The 17,995-nt window shown below is 33.5% G+C and overlaps 1 protein-coding gene across 1 annotated transcript in view; it reads right to left on the reverse strand.

Annotated features, from left to right (window-relative positions):
- Parp8 (poly(ADP-ribose) polymerase family member 8) overlaps positions 1-17,995 on the reverse strand; it is a 173,275-nt gene that overhangs the window by 49,032 nt on the left and 106,248 nt on the right. The window contains exons 5-10 of the mRNA XM_076857302.2: positions 13,853-13,942; positions 13,249-13,319; positions 11,741-11,818; positions 9,826-9,920; positions 2,047-2,107; positions 1,599-1,689 (exon numbers count right to left, since the gene is read on the reverse strand). Coding sequence (XP_076713417.1) covers positions 1,599-1,689; positions 2,047-2,107; positions 9,826-9,920; positions 11,741-11,818; positions 13,249-13,319; positions 13,853-13,942 — 486 coding nt within the window. The remainder of the gene's footprint in view (positions 1-1,598; positions 1,690-2,046; positions 2,108-9,825; positions 9,921-11,740; positions 11,819-13,248; positions 13,320-13,852; positions 13,943-17,995) is intronic.

A 17,995-nucleotide genomic window follows, 5' to 3' on the forward strand; every position in this document is an offset into this window, starting at 1 on the left:
TTATATTTTTCTTAGTATGGAGGGATTTTGAGAAATCTTTTTTTCATTACTGCATTTTAATATATTTGAACTAAGAATAAAATACTAGCATTTATTTTTTCACATCTAGCATTAAACCACATCAGTTACTATATGTCAATTTATATTGAGTCATTTAGATAGAATGCATCATACAGAAACAAAACAGATACCAACTTTCAAAACAAAAGGTTTTCCTGTTTTTCATAAATTTAAAAAGAATAAGTACTTTTCTTTCGTAAAAAACGAAGAGCGGGGCAAACATGGTTGTGCGTGCCAGCAATCCCTGAGACTTGGGAGACTGAGGCAGGAGGAATTCAAGTTTCAGGCCAGATGTAGCAAACTGGCAAGGCCCTGAACAACTAATCCACACCCTATCTCAAAATAAAAACTATAAAGTGAAGGAGGATGTAGCTCAGTGGTAGAGTGCTCCTGGGAAAGGTCCCCAGTTCTAATCAGAGAAAGAAGAAAGAAGAAGGAGGTGGGGATGTGCCTTAAAAAAAAAAAAAAAAAACTGCAGGTACCATATTAGCATATGTGTGGCAGGTTAAACACAGGTATAACTGCAAGAGGTGCTATGTACACTTCCCTTGATTTTTGGTGGCCTCTTTAGACTACTTTGATGAACAAAATACAATGGGAGATTCGCTGTGCCTTTCCCCGGGAGCTTCCACATCTGGTATGTTGAAAAACTTGCTTTTGGATTTCAGTCACTGTGGTAGCACAAGGCCACACCACATGAAGCAATCACATATATGACAAGCACTCTAGTCAATAATACCAGCTCAGAGCCAGGATGACACTTTTGGACCAACCACTAGTCATTTTGACATCCAGCATCTTCTGCCTCCCAGCAAGAAGGCCCTTAATTGCCACCAGCCCCAGCCCCAGCCACCACCCTACTACAAAGTCACAGAAGACTCCAGACAAGATCTGCCCAGGTGGGCCCATGGAACAGCCAGAGACATTACATACTGAAGCCAAGTTTTGGAGTGGTCTGTTTTGCGGCAGTAGATAAATGGACTAATGTCGGTGGATACAATTACGTGTTGTGTGTACATGTACACACACACATTAGTAGACTAGAAGACATGTTTTCCAGAGCGCTAGGGTACCTTGTTGTAAACAGATATCTGTTACAATATACTAACATCATCCACTAAGGATTCCAAAAACAAAAGCACTGTTATAATTCCCTCTTCAAAAAGGAATACATTATTAGAAAGGGTATATTCACTGGTAATCAAAGGTGGAATAAAGATTAAAATTAAATCTCAAATCAGGAAGAGAATTAAATCTAAGATTAACCTAGAATATAACTACTCAGTTTCTACTACATTTAACATACTCTCTTAGATTTTATTGTGTTTGTTGCACAGCAATGTCAATTACTAAAAAATCTGCACAACTAAATGTTACATATTTCTGTTTTCACAAGTCATATTGGCAATGAGCAATCTTAGGCTATTAATTTAAATAACACTACCAAGATATTTAACACTATGTTCAGAATCACCAAATGAATACTCACTTCACTTAAAACAATGTGCCATTCAAAGTAATAGAGAAATGAAACTAACCTGGGCCATTTAAATACTGTGTAAGTGAACAGTGTAGTCGGACAATTATAGGCTCTGTTCGAATGACTTCCCAAGCCACAGCAATCTCCTCCTGCAAAAATATACTCAAAGGATGAATCCGTCATCTATTAAGAGTTCAAAATGGGAAAAAAAGTAAAAGTTTTAAAAACTTGTATTTTAAAATTGCCTAAATCATGAATGTTTACAAATTATCTCAAGACCCATTCATGGGAAAAGAAGGTCAAAGTAAAGTTTTGCTGTAAAACATGAAAAGTAAAAGTGAAAACTTATCATGAAATATTATAATAAAAACCATGAGATTCAGAATATATTCACAAATCACTGTAGCAAAGTCATTATGTAATTAATTGTATTATAGACAAAAATTAAAATTCTCCCCTAGAGTAAAAATAAATGTACCAGGCATACTGTAAAAATTGATACTTACATCGAGAAAGCTAACATCGATATGCAGATCAATATCTACATCATCAATGGCTCCATATTCCCTGAAAGCAAAGATTAACATTAATTTTTTTAATTCCTTAAAAGATTGTGTGCTAAGTTATTTTAATTAAAAATTCAAACACTAATTGTGATCCCTGATTTCCACTGATAACTCAGAACTGGCCATGGACATGAATTAACTAACTCCATCTAGTTGAGCTGTCATGTTCTGTGACCTACTTATACCACACAGACATCTTTCCATTCTTGTGTACATGCATACGCATACATAAATTCAAGGGTGGCTTGCTTCATAGTTTCAAACATTCCCTGTTCCCAAATTTGTCAATCTTCCCAGGTTACTGCTTTATTTTTATTATACACTGAAAATTAATAGTTGCTTCTAAAGGCAAGAAAGGAGTTTCTAACAGAAGGAAGAAACAAGAGGGAGACATGTGTGGGACAGTGGTGGTTCAAAAACAAATCCAGATTCTTCTACTATTTAAATGTCACTGTGTTTGGATAGGCAGCTCTAAGAGTCTGGCACATCAGAATTGAAACAAGTAAGAATAGTATATTCCACATGAAGGCATTATGAAGACCAACTTTATACTTCTCAGGTGGTGCCACAAAACAGCATATTTTTGCAAGTTAATGAAAAAAAAATAACATTTTTAAGATTCTACACACACACACACACACACACACACACACATACTGTTTTTGTTACTCATAAAATTCTACAATCACAAATAGTATGGATAGCAAGAGTTAAGACTACAGAAATCACCAAAAAGAGTTAATGGCCAATATTTATTTATCAGAAATTGTTCTAAGGATTTAATATATATGTGATGATTTAACATTCACAAAACATTACTGGTGGGCTGGGGTTATAGCTCAGTGGTAGAGTGCTTGCCTTGTATGTGTAAGGCCCTGGGTTCTTTTTTCAGCACCACATAAAAATAAATAAAATAAAGGTATTGTGTCCATCTACAACTAAAAAAATATTTTTTAAAAATTACTGGTGCCATTGTTACCTCCAGTTTATATGTACAAAAACTAACTTATTCACCACTGCTTGGTAGTAGAGCAGGGACTTGAACGTGTATTCTAGGTATTTATGCAACCAGTAAATTGAATCAATATCTGAGAAACTAACCCTTTGATTAGAAAACAGGTTAATCATTGACAGATAATTTCATATAAGGTCCTCATTATAGCCTTGTGAAATGGATAATACACTCATTTTGCATGAAAAGAAAATTGAGACCAAAGAAGTGAGAAAAAAAAAAGTTGTCAAATGTAACATGAGTCACTGGGGAAGTCAAGCAGTAAATCCATCCACATCCAACTTCAAAACTGTGTAAAGGGCTAGGGTTGTGGATCAGTGGTAGAGCACTTGCTTTGCATGTGTGAGGCACTGGGTTCAATTCTCCACACTGAATATAAATAAATGAATAAGATAAAGACCCATCAACTAAAACTATGTACAGAACAGTATCTGACACAATACTCAAAAAATGTTGTGTTTATATAAGCAAGTAATACAAGAACAATACATACTGTTATTTTTGTATGGTTCAGAGTAGGAAATTTTAATGATTTTAACAGTTTAATATAGTATGATAAATAAAGGAATCAGGGACATCATTTCATTTTCAGTTATCTGTGAACAAAAAAAGGGGGCAGTATATGAGAATGTAACAACTTGAAACTCTGGCTTTCTGCATTTTAGACTTTAAAAGAAAAAAAATAAAATTGTTTACATAGGGGTTTAATTTAAAAAAAAAAAAAAAAACTTCCACAGCAACATAACATCTGTGCTTTACATAAAGGATAAGGTAATTGCGAATTTAATTTTGTTACAATTATACAGAAGTATGACTAAGAACAGGACCAAGTAAATGAACCACAAAAAGGGTAAATATTTTAGGCTTTCAGACTGTATTTATAGTCTCCATGGCATATTCCTCTTCACTTTTGTTTCTCTTCCTCTCTCTTTTTGTAGCACTTTAAAAAAGCAAAACCTACCTGGAGTGGTGGCGCAAGCCTATATAATCCCACAGGCTCAGGATACTGAGGAGGAGGATTGTGAGTTCAAAAACCACCTGAGCAAAAGCAAGGCTCTAAGCAACTCAGTGAGACCCTGTCTCTAAATAAAATCCAAAATAAGGCTGGGGATGTGGCTCAGTGGTCAAGTGCCCCAATACCATTAAAAAAAAAGCAAAACCCATTCATAGTTTAAAACAGACCTCACAGTCCCGAGGTATTAATATAATAACCCTGAATAAAAGCAAACAGATTGTAAATATAACAGATCAATACCCATTGTTAATCATGTAAAAAGAGCAATGATAAGGAGAAATAGCAATGTTCAAGAGAAGTTTCACAGGAATAAAGAGGCCTTGACTACAACTATAGGAATTAATCCTAAGAAAACAGCAGTAAACAAGCGCATCCAACTCTGCAGCAGCAGAAATCGGAAACAATTCAACTGAATATCCAGGAATAATAGTTAACATTTAGCTTGTTGAGGTAACCTTTAAAAATACCCATTGCTAAGGAAGTTGATACAAAAATTATTACCTCCAATGTATTTGCCCTTCTTGATCTATGTTGCAGGATCATTTCAAAAAGCGATGCCACTGTGGATGCCACTGTGCATTACACTAGCCAGGTTATGGTCACAGTGACCATTTCTGACATCCTCATGATCAGGTTTCCTTTCTCTCATCTTTGCCAGTTTCATTGGGTGAATAACTTTTATATGAATTTATTTACATTGGCAAGACTTTGGTTATATTTAGAGACACAAAGAGATAACAAGAAACAGGAAGATTTTATCCGCAATGAATTCTCCTTACACTTTTCCAGATCATGTTAATAGAATTCACCATAAAGGTATGGCCAGAATCTCACAGACCTTATTTTAAAACTTTTAAGTATTCTGTGTATGGTTTCTTAAATTTGGGGGGTTTTGGTTTAAAGTTTTTTTCCCAATATCTGAAAGTATCTAATGTTTTGAAGTTCTAGGGTCAGCCTCTGCAATTTAGCGAGACCCTATCTCAAAGCAAAAAATGAAAAGGACTGGGAATGAACAGGTTCTGTGATGAAACAACCCTGGGTACAATCCCCAATATCATAAATATACACACACACACAGGGAAGGGGTACAATGGATATAGAGTCAAAAGTGTTCTTCACCACAGCAGAATGTGAATACGGAATTTAAGGTAGAAGCCCTGAAGGTTTGCAATTAGCTGGACCCTGCAGATGTAGACCTGTAAATAGGCATTTCTTAAATTTTATGCCACGCTTCAAAGAATCCACAAAAGATGCTACATATCTGCAAACCCATTTCAGTTGTGATGCCCTTTCTGTATAATGTGAGTAATTTCATGTTTCCCACTGTGAGACTATGAAGTGTGATTACGGTTTGTCCAGACTCAGGGACCCAGTGATCAGGATCACTTCTATAATTGAATAAATACCTTTCAGTACCCAGGATCTCATGAATAGCAAATGCAGAGAATCAAGGTAGAAGCTTGATATATGAATCCAAATTGAATTTGGGATATGTCCTGAATGCACTTTCAGGATTATAATAGCTCAAAATAATTTCATGCACTGCCTGTATACACCATGAAAAGATCATGTCAAATTAAATGACTTTTTTTCCCCTTAAAATGAAGAAAGCAACACAGAAATGATCTGAGGCAATTATTTCATTTTGAAACAGAGGATCTGGAAAAAACTATTACATAAATGACCTCTACTGATACTTAGCAAGACTTCCAATTCAGGGTGAGCTAATTCTAAAGTCTACACATCTTGAAATCTAGACATTTGATTCAGGATATTTACATGATCTAGACAGAATTCTTGGCATTTCAATCTCCTATTTTTAATGGAACTAAATAAGAAATAACCTCATTAATGAGATTCACATATGTACTCATAATATATTAAATATTAAACCATCTGGTCTTCCTTTGGCCTTTTTCTATAATACTTCAGATTTTTCATTATACTACTGTAGCATTTTATAACAGTACTTCATCAAAATCAGCTGAGGTTATGCTGCTATTCTGAATGTCTAATTTTTCATTATGAACTTTCAAGAAAATTATATGTACAGACACACGAAATTCTACCATAGACTTTAAGAAAAAAATTGTAATTGTAGGTGGACACAATATCTTTATTTTATTTATTTATCTTTATGTGGTGCTGAGGATCAAATCAGGGCCTCACACGTGCTAGGCAAGCACTCTACCACTGAGCTACAACCCCAGCCCCCATAGACTCTTAAGAAATAAGCTTCTTTCTATTTAGTTATTTCTACTTTCAGCAATTGGGCAGTGATATTTTGAGAAGATATTTTGTGAAGAAACGTACAGCTTCCCATGATATCTGAAACTCAACAGCTTGCATGTCTATCTCTGCATGCCTACTCAATGTGTGTTTTTGCCCAGTGTGGGAAAGATGTTTGTGAATGGGCCAAAAAATATGCAAACTCAGTAGTCAGGAAGAGATCTTGGCAAGATTAGGATATTTGCAAGACTATATCCAAGGTAGCTATAAATTACTCTAAAAGACAACAGGGCTAAGGAGAATTTAAAAATTAGATGCAAACAAGAAGGGAATCTGATCTTTATAAAATAAAATAATACGTCTAAAATGTACTGAATAAATAGCTGCTACAACTCTGCAGTCGGCTTAAACATCCTTGGTGAGATGAGTGTCCAGGAGCTGGGCATCTGAAGCTCCATCTAGATTATGCTCTCATGTCTTTGGAAAATACTCTTGCACTGGTTTCTTTTCTCTGTGCTCCTCCTATCATTGCTTTCCCAATTTTTGGTGACAGACTTATTTTTTTTCCCCCATCACACACAGAGGCAGAAGGTGGAGAAGCAATATGCTAGAAAAAGTATTACTAACATCTGATCCAAGATCTTGTTTTGATAAATGACATCCTTCAATGTAGACTAAGTCATGCTGTGGTAACAAACATCTTCAAAAATCTCAGAGGCATAACACACACACAAAAAAATTCCATCTCTTACTACATTGGAATGAGGATTGTGGGGTGATTCTATAAAATCTATTATGGGTCCCATTTCTGTACCTTCTTTTACTCAGTTTTTAAGAGTGTTTTTCCTCCATCTTGACAATCTGTATTTCCATTTCTCACAAAGAACTCAGATGTGGTTAGTTGCCTTTCTCATTAAATGTCACATAAAAAAATGACACCAAACAGCCTATTGTGCATATTGAGGTACTTCTGTTCTTCAGACTCCATTAAGTTCTTATAAGCCTCAATTAAGTAAAAGAACAGTTAATTAGAACGGTCTGTTTCAACAGACTTAAGAACTTTGCAAGGAAGATGATTCTAAGACCTTATAAGTCTCAGCATTTGAAGGTACAGGATGTTTATTTATTTCAAATAAATAAAAACTAGTCTTGCTACTAGTCTTGCTACAATTCACCTTTATACCACAAGACTCATTTATTCTGGAGTCATCCTCTGAAGCTAGAGAAAATCTAGAGCAGGCTAGAGTACCTTTTGTATTCATTAAGATTTAAATTGGATCAAAGAATGTTATAAGCAAAATAGGCAAGGGAAAAGAACAAAACCATTTATGACTTTGCATACTTCATTTGACTGAAATTTCAAGAGTTAACAATAAAAATACAAACACAGATCATCATAAGTACTTAATAAATATTTCGTGAAGAAATAACTTCTTATGTACATAATAATTTAACTAAAGCCTATAAAGTACTGAAATGTGTTTTAGAAAAGCCTTTAAATATAAAAAGCAGTCAATAAGTACTAAGGTTATCCTATTTTATGTTGTTGTATTTTGTCTCTTAAATATATTTCATAGCCTTTTGCTTCAGTGGATACATTATTGTGTTTAAAATTAAAGTTTTAAACTTTAAAGCAAAATTTGATTGCTATAAAAAATATCGATTGTTTTGGACTATTTATAAATAGTCCTTATTGCCTTCTTCATACCTTTATATCATAACATTGACTGACTATCCATAAACTAATATCCATATTAACAGATACGTTTATTTTATAACATTGACTGAATATCTATATTAACTAATTTGGAACCAGAACAGAAAACAACTGTGAAATAATTTGCTAATATTGGGGCTGGGGATGTGGCTCAAGCAGTAGCGCGCTTGCCTGGCATGCGTGCGGCACTGGGTTTGATCCTCAACACCATATACAAATAAAAGATGTTGTGTCCGCCAAAAACTAAAAGATAAATATTAAAAATTTCTCTCTCTCTCTCTCTCTCTCTCTCTCTCTCAAAAAAAAAATTTGCTAATATTGTAAGTCTACAAAGATTTGCTTTTCTAAATATAATGCCTTTATAGCCACTCAACTGCAGTGCCTCCACAAGTGAGAGAGTGACTGAGCACAGTCCCAGGTTGCTGAGACTGCAGGGGGTGATGGGCTTTTTCTGTAGTTAAGATAAACTTGGCAATTATAAATTATAGCTGTGTCCTAAGTCCCCATTAAAAATATTTGTTTGCTCTCTCAAAATATGAATATGTCCATAGAAGGAGTTATAACCAGATAATGTAACTGTCCTTTTTCAGAGATGGTACCACTGACAACAGTCAAGAATCCACCATAAACTGTGTATTTTATGTATGACCCATGCTATGGTATGCACGATATTAGAAGAATGATTTTAAAAAACAAAGCAAAACAAAATGAAACAAGAAAATAGTACTGCTTCAACATTCACAGAATTCAGTCTAGGGAGAGAGAAGTAAACTAATCATAAAAACACATGAGAAGCAGAATAAATAAGACAAATGCCAAATAAATATATGGGGAATCCAGAGGGCAAAATAGCTAATCTGCATTAAACATTTAAAGTGGCTCAGAGAATGGACCTACAGATGGGGGCTTAAACAGAGGCAGTAACAGGGTTTGAAGGGAAGTATTCCTTGAGGAGAGAACTGATCTGCAAATGCCTGAAGTTGTGGGGAAGTAAATGGCCTCTGGGTGATTTGGGTGGATAAGGAGGGAACTGAGGTCAGACTGCCAGGAGAGTGTAGAATTCCATTGAGACTTAAAAGGCTAAACTACAGGCAAAGAACAAGAAACCAGATTACCAGCTGGAAGCTACTTTAAAGCCAGAGAAGTCTTTTTCTTATATTACAGAGAGGAAAAAGAAGGTAAATAAGGACAATGAGATCTTCTGAATGACTATATAAAAAGTGCTCTGGAAATTTATCACCAATTATTAGGTAAGTGAAGAATAAAATACATTACCATTCAAACAAGAGCTGTGCAAATTTATGTCTTCTTTTTTAGGGATCAGATCACAATGTGATTTGATTACTAGTGGCTTTGCATTATTTACTTTTATTGCTCACAAGAATATGGCCTTGATTTATGATAAAACAGGATGAACCCAGCTGACCAAACCTACTTCAGTGATTGACACTTCTTAAGACTACTATTTCTTCAAACTAAATCTCCAAAATAAATAGTTTCTTTAATGTAATCACTGAAATCTTAAAGCACACATACAAATATATACATAAATCTGCCATTTTCTATAAATAGAAACAGAATTAACACACACACACACACACACACACACACACACACAAAATCTCTCAAAAACATTCAAATATAATATCCCTCAAAAAAATTCCTTAAGTGTAAACTACTCCAACAGAGAATCCAAATGCATAACCAAATAATTTTAATTTTTATTCACCGAAGGCACTCATTTACCTGAGAGAAACTGCATGTGGCCCATATATCTCTCTCACTGCCGATAAATCAGCTTCCAACTGTGGGTGCTTGTGCAGTTCCCCATCATAGTTCACCTGATGAAAGGGATGATTCAGAAGTGACTGAGGGATAGCCAATATGGAAAGCAGTATGGAGATTCCTTGGAAATCTGAGAATGGAACCACCATTTGACCCAGCTATCCCTCTCCTCGGTTTATACCCAAAAGACTTAAAATCAGCATACTACAGGGACACAGCCACATCAATGTTTATAGCAGCACAGTTCACAATAGATAAACTGTGAAACCAACCTAGATGCCCTTCAGTAGATGAATGGATAATAAAACTGGCATATTTACACAATGGAATTTTACTCAGCAATAAAAGAGAAAAATCATGGCATTTGCAGGTAAATGGATGGAGTTAGAGAAGATGATGCTAAGTGAAGTTAGCCAATCCCCCCCAAAAAACAAATGGAGAATGTTTTCTCTGATATAAGGAGGCTGACTTATAGTGGGGTAGGGAGGCGGAGTATGGGAGGAATAGATGAATTCTAGATAGGATAGAGGGGTGGGAGGGAAAGGGAGAGGGCAGAGGATTAGCAAGGATGGTGGAATGTGATAGACATCATCATCCAAAGTACATGTATGAAGACACAAATTGGGTGTCAACATACTTTATATACAACCAGATATGAAAAATTGTGCTGTATATGTGTAATAAGAATTGTAATGCATTCCACTGTCATTTACTTTTTTAAAAAATCAATTTAAAAAAAGAAGAAGTGACTGAAGGATAATAAGAATCACAAGAACTAAAACACTATCTTTTGGACAGGCCACACTCTATGTGTTCTGCCATAGATAAAAAAACAAAAAAGATAATTCACTGGTGTTCCTAGGTTCACATATGGCTAAAATAATTCATTATGTTAAAATTACACTATTTTGACATAAAGAAAATGGAAATGTTAAAAAGGAGTGAAAAAATGCCTGACAGATAATCTCAAAAACTTCTAGATAAACATTTTACTAAGCATTTACTTCCCCTTTGTAACAATCAATAATGAAACAAAAATCAAACTTATTATTTTGCATCATGTTCAAGTATTATATTGATTAAAGAATCTTTTCATTAGAAAACTATCCCATTACTAGAAAATAATTCCATGGAGAGAAGAAACCTGGTTTTATTGAGTCCATATTTCTAGTACCTTGCTTATGCTTAACTAACAAACTACAAATTTTTGATTCTGACTGAATAGAATTGCTTGAATTCTTTTACATTATAACTATCCTCTTATTATTATACTGCCCAAGTTACAAAGCACATTTGATCAAGGGTGATAAAGAAACAGAACATATAACCCATTTCCTAAAAAAATCAAATATTCAGTTTTAAATTTCAATATTATCCTGGAAAAATTTGATGAGTTATTTTATAAATATATATAGCTGGGCTATTTTCATATATTTAAATTACGACATTACTTCATACCAATTTCTGACCACAGTGAATACAAATATAAATTAATAAGGAATAGGCTCAATAATCAGGACCCATGGAATTTTATAAAGCTTAACAATGTTTTTATTGTGTCCTATTTCAAAACACTAAGTGCTATATACTTAACCAAAGTAAAAGGTAAAAGCATAAGAAAATGTAATCTGAAAAATTTCTGGAATGAATTAAGACAACTTCAAAGTAAATAAATGATTACAATTTAAAAAAAAGAATCTTGTTTCTGAGGATATGTAGAAAAAATGAGAAACAGATCAATTACACAGATTTTTCTAGTTAGTCACAGAGTCATGATGAACTCCTAGGTCTCTTAACTCTCAGGTACTGATTTCTACTAAGATAAACATGGATATCAGAACTTTGAGACTGGATATTTGGAAGACAGGTTTCTTACCTGTCCTCCATAATAAAATTCTTCAGAATCATTATCACCTTCAGAATCCTCTTCCACTGTACTATTTTGTCTTGACTCCTTAAAACAATGAGAGTAATAAGACAATTTTAATGGTCAAACTACTTTGCCTCCATTTGAAAATAAATTTGCCGTAATAGAAAGCTTTTATGCATAGTACAACAATTTTATATATAGATTTCTTGGTGCAGTAGTATAACAAATAAAAGAGTAGTAAGAGGAAGTTTTGCAGATGCATTGACCTCTTCATAAAATATAATTTCCTTCCTTCCTTCCTTCCTTCCTTCCTTCCTTCCTTCCTTCCTTCCTTCCTTCCCTCCTTCCTTCCTTCTTTCTTTATTTCTTTCATTGATCTTAAAATTTGTAATTTATTATCTGATATGTATTAAAATCTTCTATGTATTAAAAACCTTTGTATAATCAACTATATGTTCAGCTTTCCTTTGACAAAACATTTGGTGAGTTCATACTAGTATAATTTTTATTAACAAGTCTCTTTGCATTGTTTATCCAAGACTGACCTCACTTCTATTGCCAACATCAAAATAAAAAAGAATGTGATAATATAAAAATCAAATTATAAACATAAATATGAATCACATTGTAAAAAAAACCTTTCAGTATATAGAACTTATTTTAGAATTCAGAATTCAAACAGGTATTTAAATGCTTAAACTTGAAGTTTCAGTTTTTAATTAAATGCACAAAGCTGCTATGAGGACTGAGTACCAAAAAAAAAAAAAAAATTCTTATTGGTATTTCTATTATCGCCTTAATATTAACAATGTCAGAAACAATAGATAACTTCTTTTGGGCGCAAGAATCCATTCATCCAATATTTTATATGAAATATTCATTCCTAAATTTCAAGTTCTTAAGGAAAATAAAACAACCAGAAAAGGGGACTTTCGGAATAGCATTTGATCAATAACAGTGGGGAGCAAGCAACAATTCTCACTGTGAATAAACAACAGAAGGATCCATGGCACAACCCTTAACAGGAAGGGAGCTGTATCAAGTGCATAACTTTCAAGGAAAGAACTACTGTCCCACTCCACATATTTTTCTAAATGTCACGTCACTTATTCATACTTATTCAAGTGAATTTTTAAAAAGTGGGGAGAAGACATAATTTTAAAAAAATACTGAACAATAAATAATAAGACTATACCGATCCTAAGGGTCCCATCAAAATTATGTATAACCATGTGGAGTTCTATGTAATCAACAGAATAAACTATGTTTGGCATGCATTTCAACCATTTTTCAACCAAATGTTCTTTTCTATTATTTTAAAGGGAACTTCATTCTCAGAATTAATTTTAGGTCACTCCTCTTACCACACAAGAAATCCCTAACTCACAAGCTTGATTTTCATTCACAACATTCAATTTTAATCTAAGTAACAATGAGATATTAACTCCCAATACATGGTAAATTTAAAACATATTCATGCTGTTTACAAAAAACAAGAAACAGAACTTACATACCTCCCCATTTTCCTTTTGCAGTTTGGATTTTATGGATAAACAACAGTTAATGTCATTTGTTTTTCTTAGTTCTGAAATAAAGTTATAATTTTAAAAATTACTTTAGTTTTGAGGACACTATTCACCAAGTGTTCATGAGTTTCCATCTAAAACTACCCCTTCCCTCTACTTTGCAAAGAACTAAAGGATATTTTATAATTTTATAGTATTGGGGGAAAATACAATAATGCAAGTTATTCTGATTTTTTTTCAGTGTATGTAAAGATGTTATCAAACTAAAGCACCAGTATACAAATTTCTTCAGCTCTCAGAATATATTTACAGTATTTTTCATTGCCATTAAGTAGAAAAATAATATATAAGGAAATGACTCATACCAGCCATTGTCAACATAATACACTTAAACGAGGTTTTTTAAACAATTAACTCACATGTTTTAAAATTTATTTTATAACAAACTAATGGTTTTTAAACAGAAGGTATACTCAGAGAACCAGATTAATATATGCTAAAGGTGAATATTAGTTAACTCAGATAAAAGATACAAAGCTACATCAACAAAGAAAAATCAACCTAGGATAAAAAAAAATAGTATTACTAGTACCTGTTGCAATTCTATGAAAAATTACTGGAATTGGCTCTGTAGTAACTAGTACATCTTCATCATTTTCTGAACTTGACACATATGTATTGTCTGCACACAAAAAATATATGGATAATTAAAGGCACAGTGTAAAATAAGAAAGTTTAGATCACGTAATAGTTCCAGTTCTTATAAAGAACACACTGCTACTCTAATTAAACTCTTAAAAAAATAAAGCAAATTTCAGATTTATGCGTAAATGGCCTGATGAAAGATTTTTATAGTCTCCCTTTAAAAATACAGACTTTAGATAGACCCTCTCCAAATACATTTCTAATATCCCATGAAGCAATAAATCATTCAGATGTAACTGGTTTTCCTCAACTGGGTCCTGCTCTCTATCAATATGAACAATAAGGAGCAGGGTGAAAGTGTGGAGGGAAAAATCTCAAGAGCACATGATACAGTAAAAGAAATTCAGTCAAATCATGTAAGAATTTGAACTGAAGATTCTGTTGAAATCATAATGTTCTACCGTTGGTTTTTGTTGTTGTTGGTGGTGGTGGTGGTGGTGATGGTGGTGCTGCTGCTGGAGATTGAACCCAGGGCCTTGTGAATGCAAGGGAAGCATTCTACCAACTGAGCTATATCTCCAGCCCTCTACTGTATATTTTTTAATTTAATCAAGTCTCACAATTATCATTCTTTCCTAAATCAATTTTATATATATTCATTATTCAAGTTGAGTATGCAGAGCATTAAAATATTCCATGAGTCCTTGCATTTCTTATTTATTGTTTGTTTCTTCTGGAAAAATAATATGTAAGTTCAACACTTTGTTCTGATAGACACATATCTACAAGTATATGGAAATATAATAGACAGGTATTTACTGTCCTTTTCTCATTGCTGACTTCAGAGAATCTGTAAGACAGCTATTTAATGAACTAATTCATTAATGATGATTCTATAATGCACCCATCAAGGACCTACTAAATTGTATAAATAAAATATTACCAGTGAATAATAGAAACATGGATCAATTTCTGCTAAGAGAAATTAGTGTTGAGATGACTGAAGGAATACACATTACAAGATCTTTCTGAGCCAGCTTTTCATAATATTGTGTCAGTACAGTGAGAACATGATTCTTAATTGATAGTTATCTAAGTCATTACTTTATTTCTGAAAAAAAAACATCTGTACTGCTTTTAGACTTTGAGAATAAGTCAATGATAGAAATATGTACCTAAAGCTTAACTGCAAAAGACTCTCAACAGACATTAAGTCTTTAACAGTTATTCAGGAAGGAGAGAGAAGTGGGAGTCGATTATCCCTGAAACAAAACAACTCCGCCTCATGACTTTGACTACTGTTAATCACAAATAGTGCTTTATTTAATATTCAAATGCCATCAAGGAGGTTATGAAATTTTCATGCCTATCAAGTGGGACCACAGATTAAGTAACACATATAGTATAATTTATTTTAGTTAATGTTTTAGCCTGCTAGTTGACCATTTATCAAGAATCACTTCTGGCTATAACCTTGTACTTTCAGGTAAGCATAAAACCTTTCCATTAGAGCCAGATTTTTTTTTTAAAGTCTTTCCCTGTTAGTAATTCAAAGTTATTTACTACTAAATCAACATAATTATCTGTTTTACTTATGCAGAATGGATTCACTGGAGTAAAGTAGGGAGAAAATAAGTACTAAAAGGGAGCTTTAGAAAAACAAAAAGTAGCAGCTGACCACCAGCTAGAAGTGATGATCTTGAACAATCCACAAAGTGGGCGGTATCATGCAATTCATGGCATTGTGGGATGACGGAGATTTTACTGAAGCCTTCTAGAGGCAGGCAAATTAAGATATTCTTAAGAAAACATGAAGCTGAGTGGTCAAGTGTTTGCCTAACACGTGTTAAGATCCTGGGTATAGCTCAGTGGTCAAGTATTTGCCTACCATGTGTTAATCTCCAGCACCATGCCCCCTCAAACCAAAAAAAAAAAAAAAAAAAAAAAAAAAAACAGGCAGATTGAACATTCATGAACTAAAATTTCATTTCCAGTATGCACTTACCAGGGTAATCCCAAATACTATGTATGATTATAAAGTTCTAAGTCAAAAATTTTAAAAAGAAATAAACAGTGAATAACTTAAGGATTTTCTATCAAAATGTCTCATGTAAAGTAATGTATAAACTATTCTCTATTCATTACTAGAGGAGGAAAAAAAACAACTCTTACAATATAAAATCCACAAAAAAAGTACAAGTAAACCATAGGACAGTGATTTGATGCAATATAATATGTGAAAATATATTTGATTTAAGATAGCCAAAAATCAAGATGTTCTCAGATTTCATGTCATTAACAATTAAATTACTACCATGATATAATGAGCCTCATCAGATCACAAAGACATATCCTTTTATTTTTTTTTCTTTATTTTTTTGATTCCAGGGATTGAACCCAGGGGTGTTTAACTGCATGAGCCACATCCCCAGCTCTTTTTATTTTGAAACAGGGTGAACCTAAAGGACATCATACTAAGTGAAATAAGCCAGAACAAATATTTCATCTCATATACATGGACTCTTAACAAAAAAAAAAAAAAAAAAAAAAAAAAAAAACTGAACTGGAAAAGGCTAAGAGTAGAACACTGGTTGCCAGGGCCTGCAGATTGGGAAGAAATACAAAGATGTTGGTCAAAGGGAAACCAGGTGTTTCTAAACATTCACTTATAAAATGAAAAAGTTCCAAGGTCCGAATACACAGCATGGATGATGTTAGATATGTTACTGAGGGGGTTTGAATCTTAGCTATAAAATATAAAACAAGGAGGCGTGTTGATGATCTCTGAGGTTGCAACAACAGTACCAATCCATTTTGTTTTCCTTTTTGTTGTTGTTGTTGTTGTTGTTGTTAACAACATCAGCAGAGCCTGGTGGTACATGCCTGTAATCCCAGTACTTGACAGGCTGAAGCAGGAGGACTGCCAAGTTTGAAGCCATCCTCAGCAACTTAGAGAGATCCTATATCAAAATAATAAAAAGGGCTAGGGATACAGCTCAGTGGTAGAGCACACCTGGTTCAATTCCCAATGCCAAAAATAAATAAGCGATTAAATCTTCCTGGGGCTGGAGTCATAGCTCAGTGGCAAAGCAGTTGCATAGCATGTGTGGGGCACTGGGTAGGATTCTCAGCACCACATAAAAATCACTAAATAAAATTAAGGTCCATGAACAACTAAACAATACACATTTTTTTAAAAGTTATATATAAATCTTCCTTGAATTATTTTGCCACCTGTAATATTATCATCATTTAGAAATGGCAAAGTAGGACATAATTAGGGTTACGGAATACATTTAAGGTAACAGAAACAGGATGTTTTCAAAATAAATTTCCTCACTGGATTCTACTTGACCCCAGAACTGTCAATTTTGTTTTGTCTTGCTGTGAGACCTCTGGAGACAGGTTGTTTAATGTGTACATTTTGTAGAAGACCAACAGATCTTTAACTGTTTAAGCTGGCAACAATATGAATATTTTTCTCTTCGCTTCCCTACCAAAGCATTCACATATTACGAGAACTTTCAAAGACAACTGGGAAAGATAAGTAGAGAGCTACAGAAAAGCCCCTTTTAAACTACTGTTTTCATTCTACTTCACATGCAGCATAATTTAAGTCATTCCATTCTTCATTACTATGTAATTTAAAAGGAATGACAATTATAAGCAATAATTACATAGATTTGTTATGATCCTATATATTTTCCTTGAATTTTCTATGTAATTTCAGGTCATCTCCCAAGCAAGTCAATTATTATTTCTATTTTAGATTAGTAGATCGAGAGAGAGATATTAAGTCATCTGTTCAAATTACTTAAGTAATTAATTAATTATACCAGTAGAAAGTAATGAAGCTCAAATATTTCTGAATTCAAACATCAATGCTTTGTCATTATGTGTTTTAAAAAAACACTACAGTCTTACAAAATATAAATACTTGTTAAGTATTTAAACAATTATACTTTAGAATTTCTAACTTGATAAGAGACTGTATAGGATTCTAATTTTTAAATGATTTATACACAAAGCTATTTCAATGTTCAAATATTTGACCTAAGCCAAGACTTTGAGATTTACAAGAACCAGAGAA

Source organism: Callospermophilus lateralis, chromosome 5 (assembly GCF_048772815.1).
Source record: "Callospermophilus lateralis isolate mCalLat2 chromosome 5, mCalLat2.hap1, whole genome shotgun sequence".
In the NCBI taxonomy this organism is placed as follows: Eukaryota; Metazoa; Chordata; class Mammalia; order Rodentia; family Sciuridae; genus Callospermophilus; species Callospermophilus lateralis.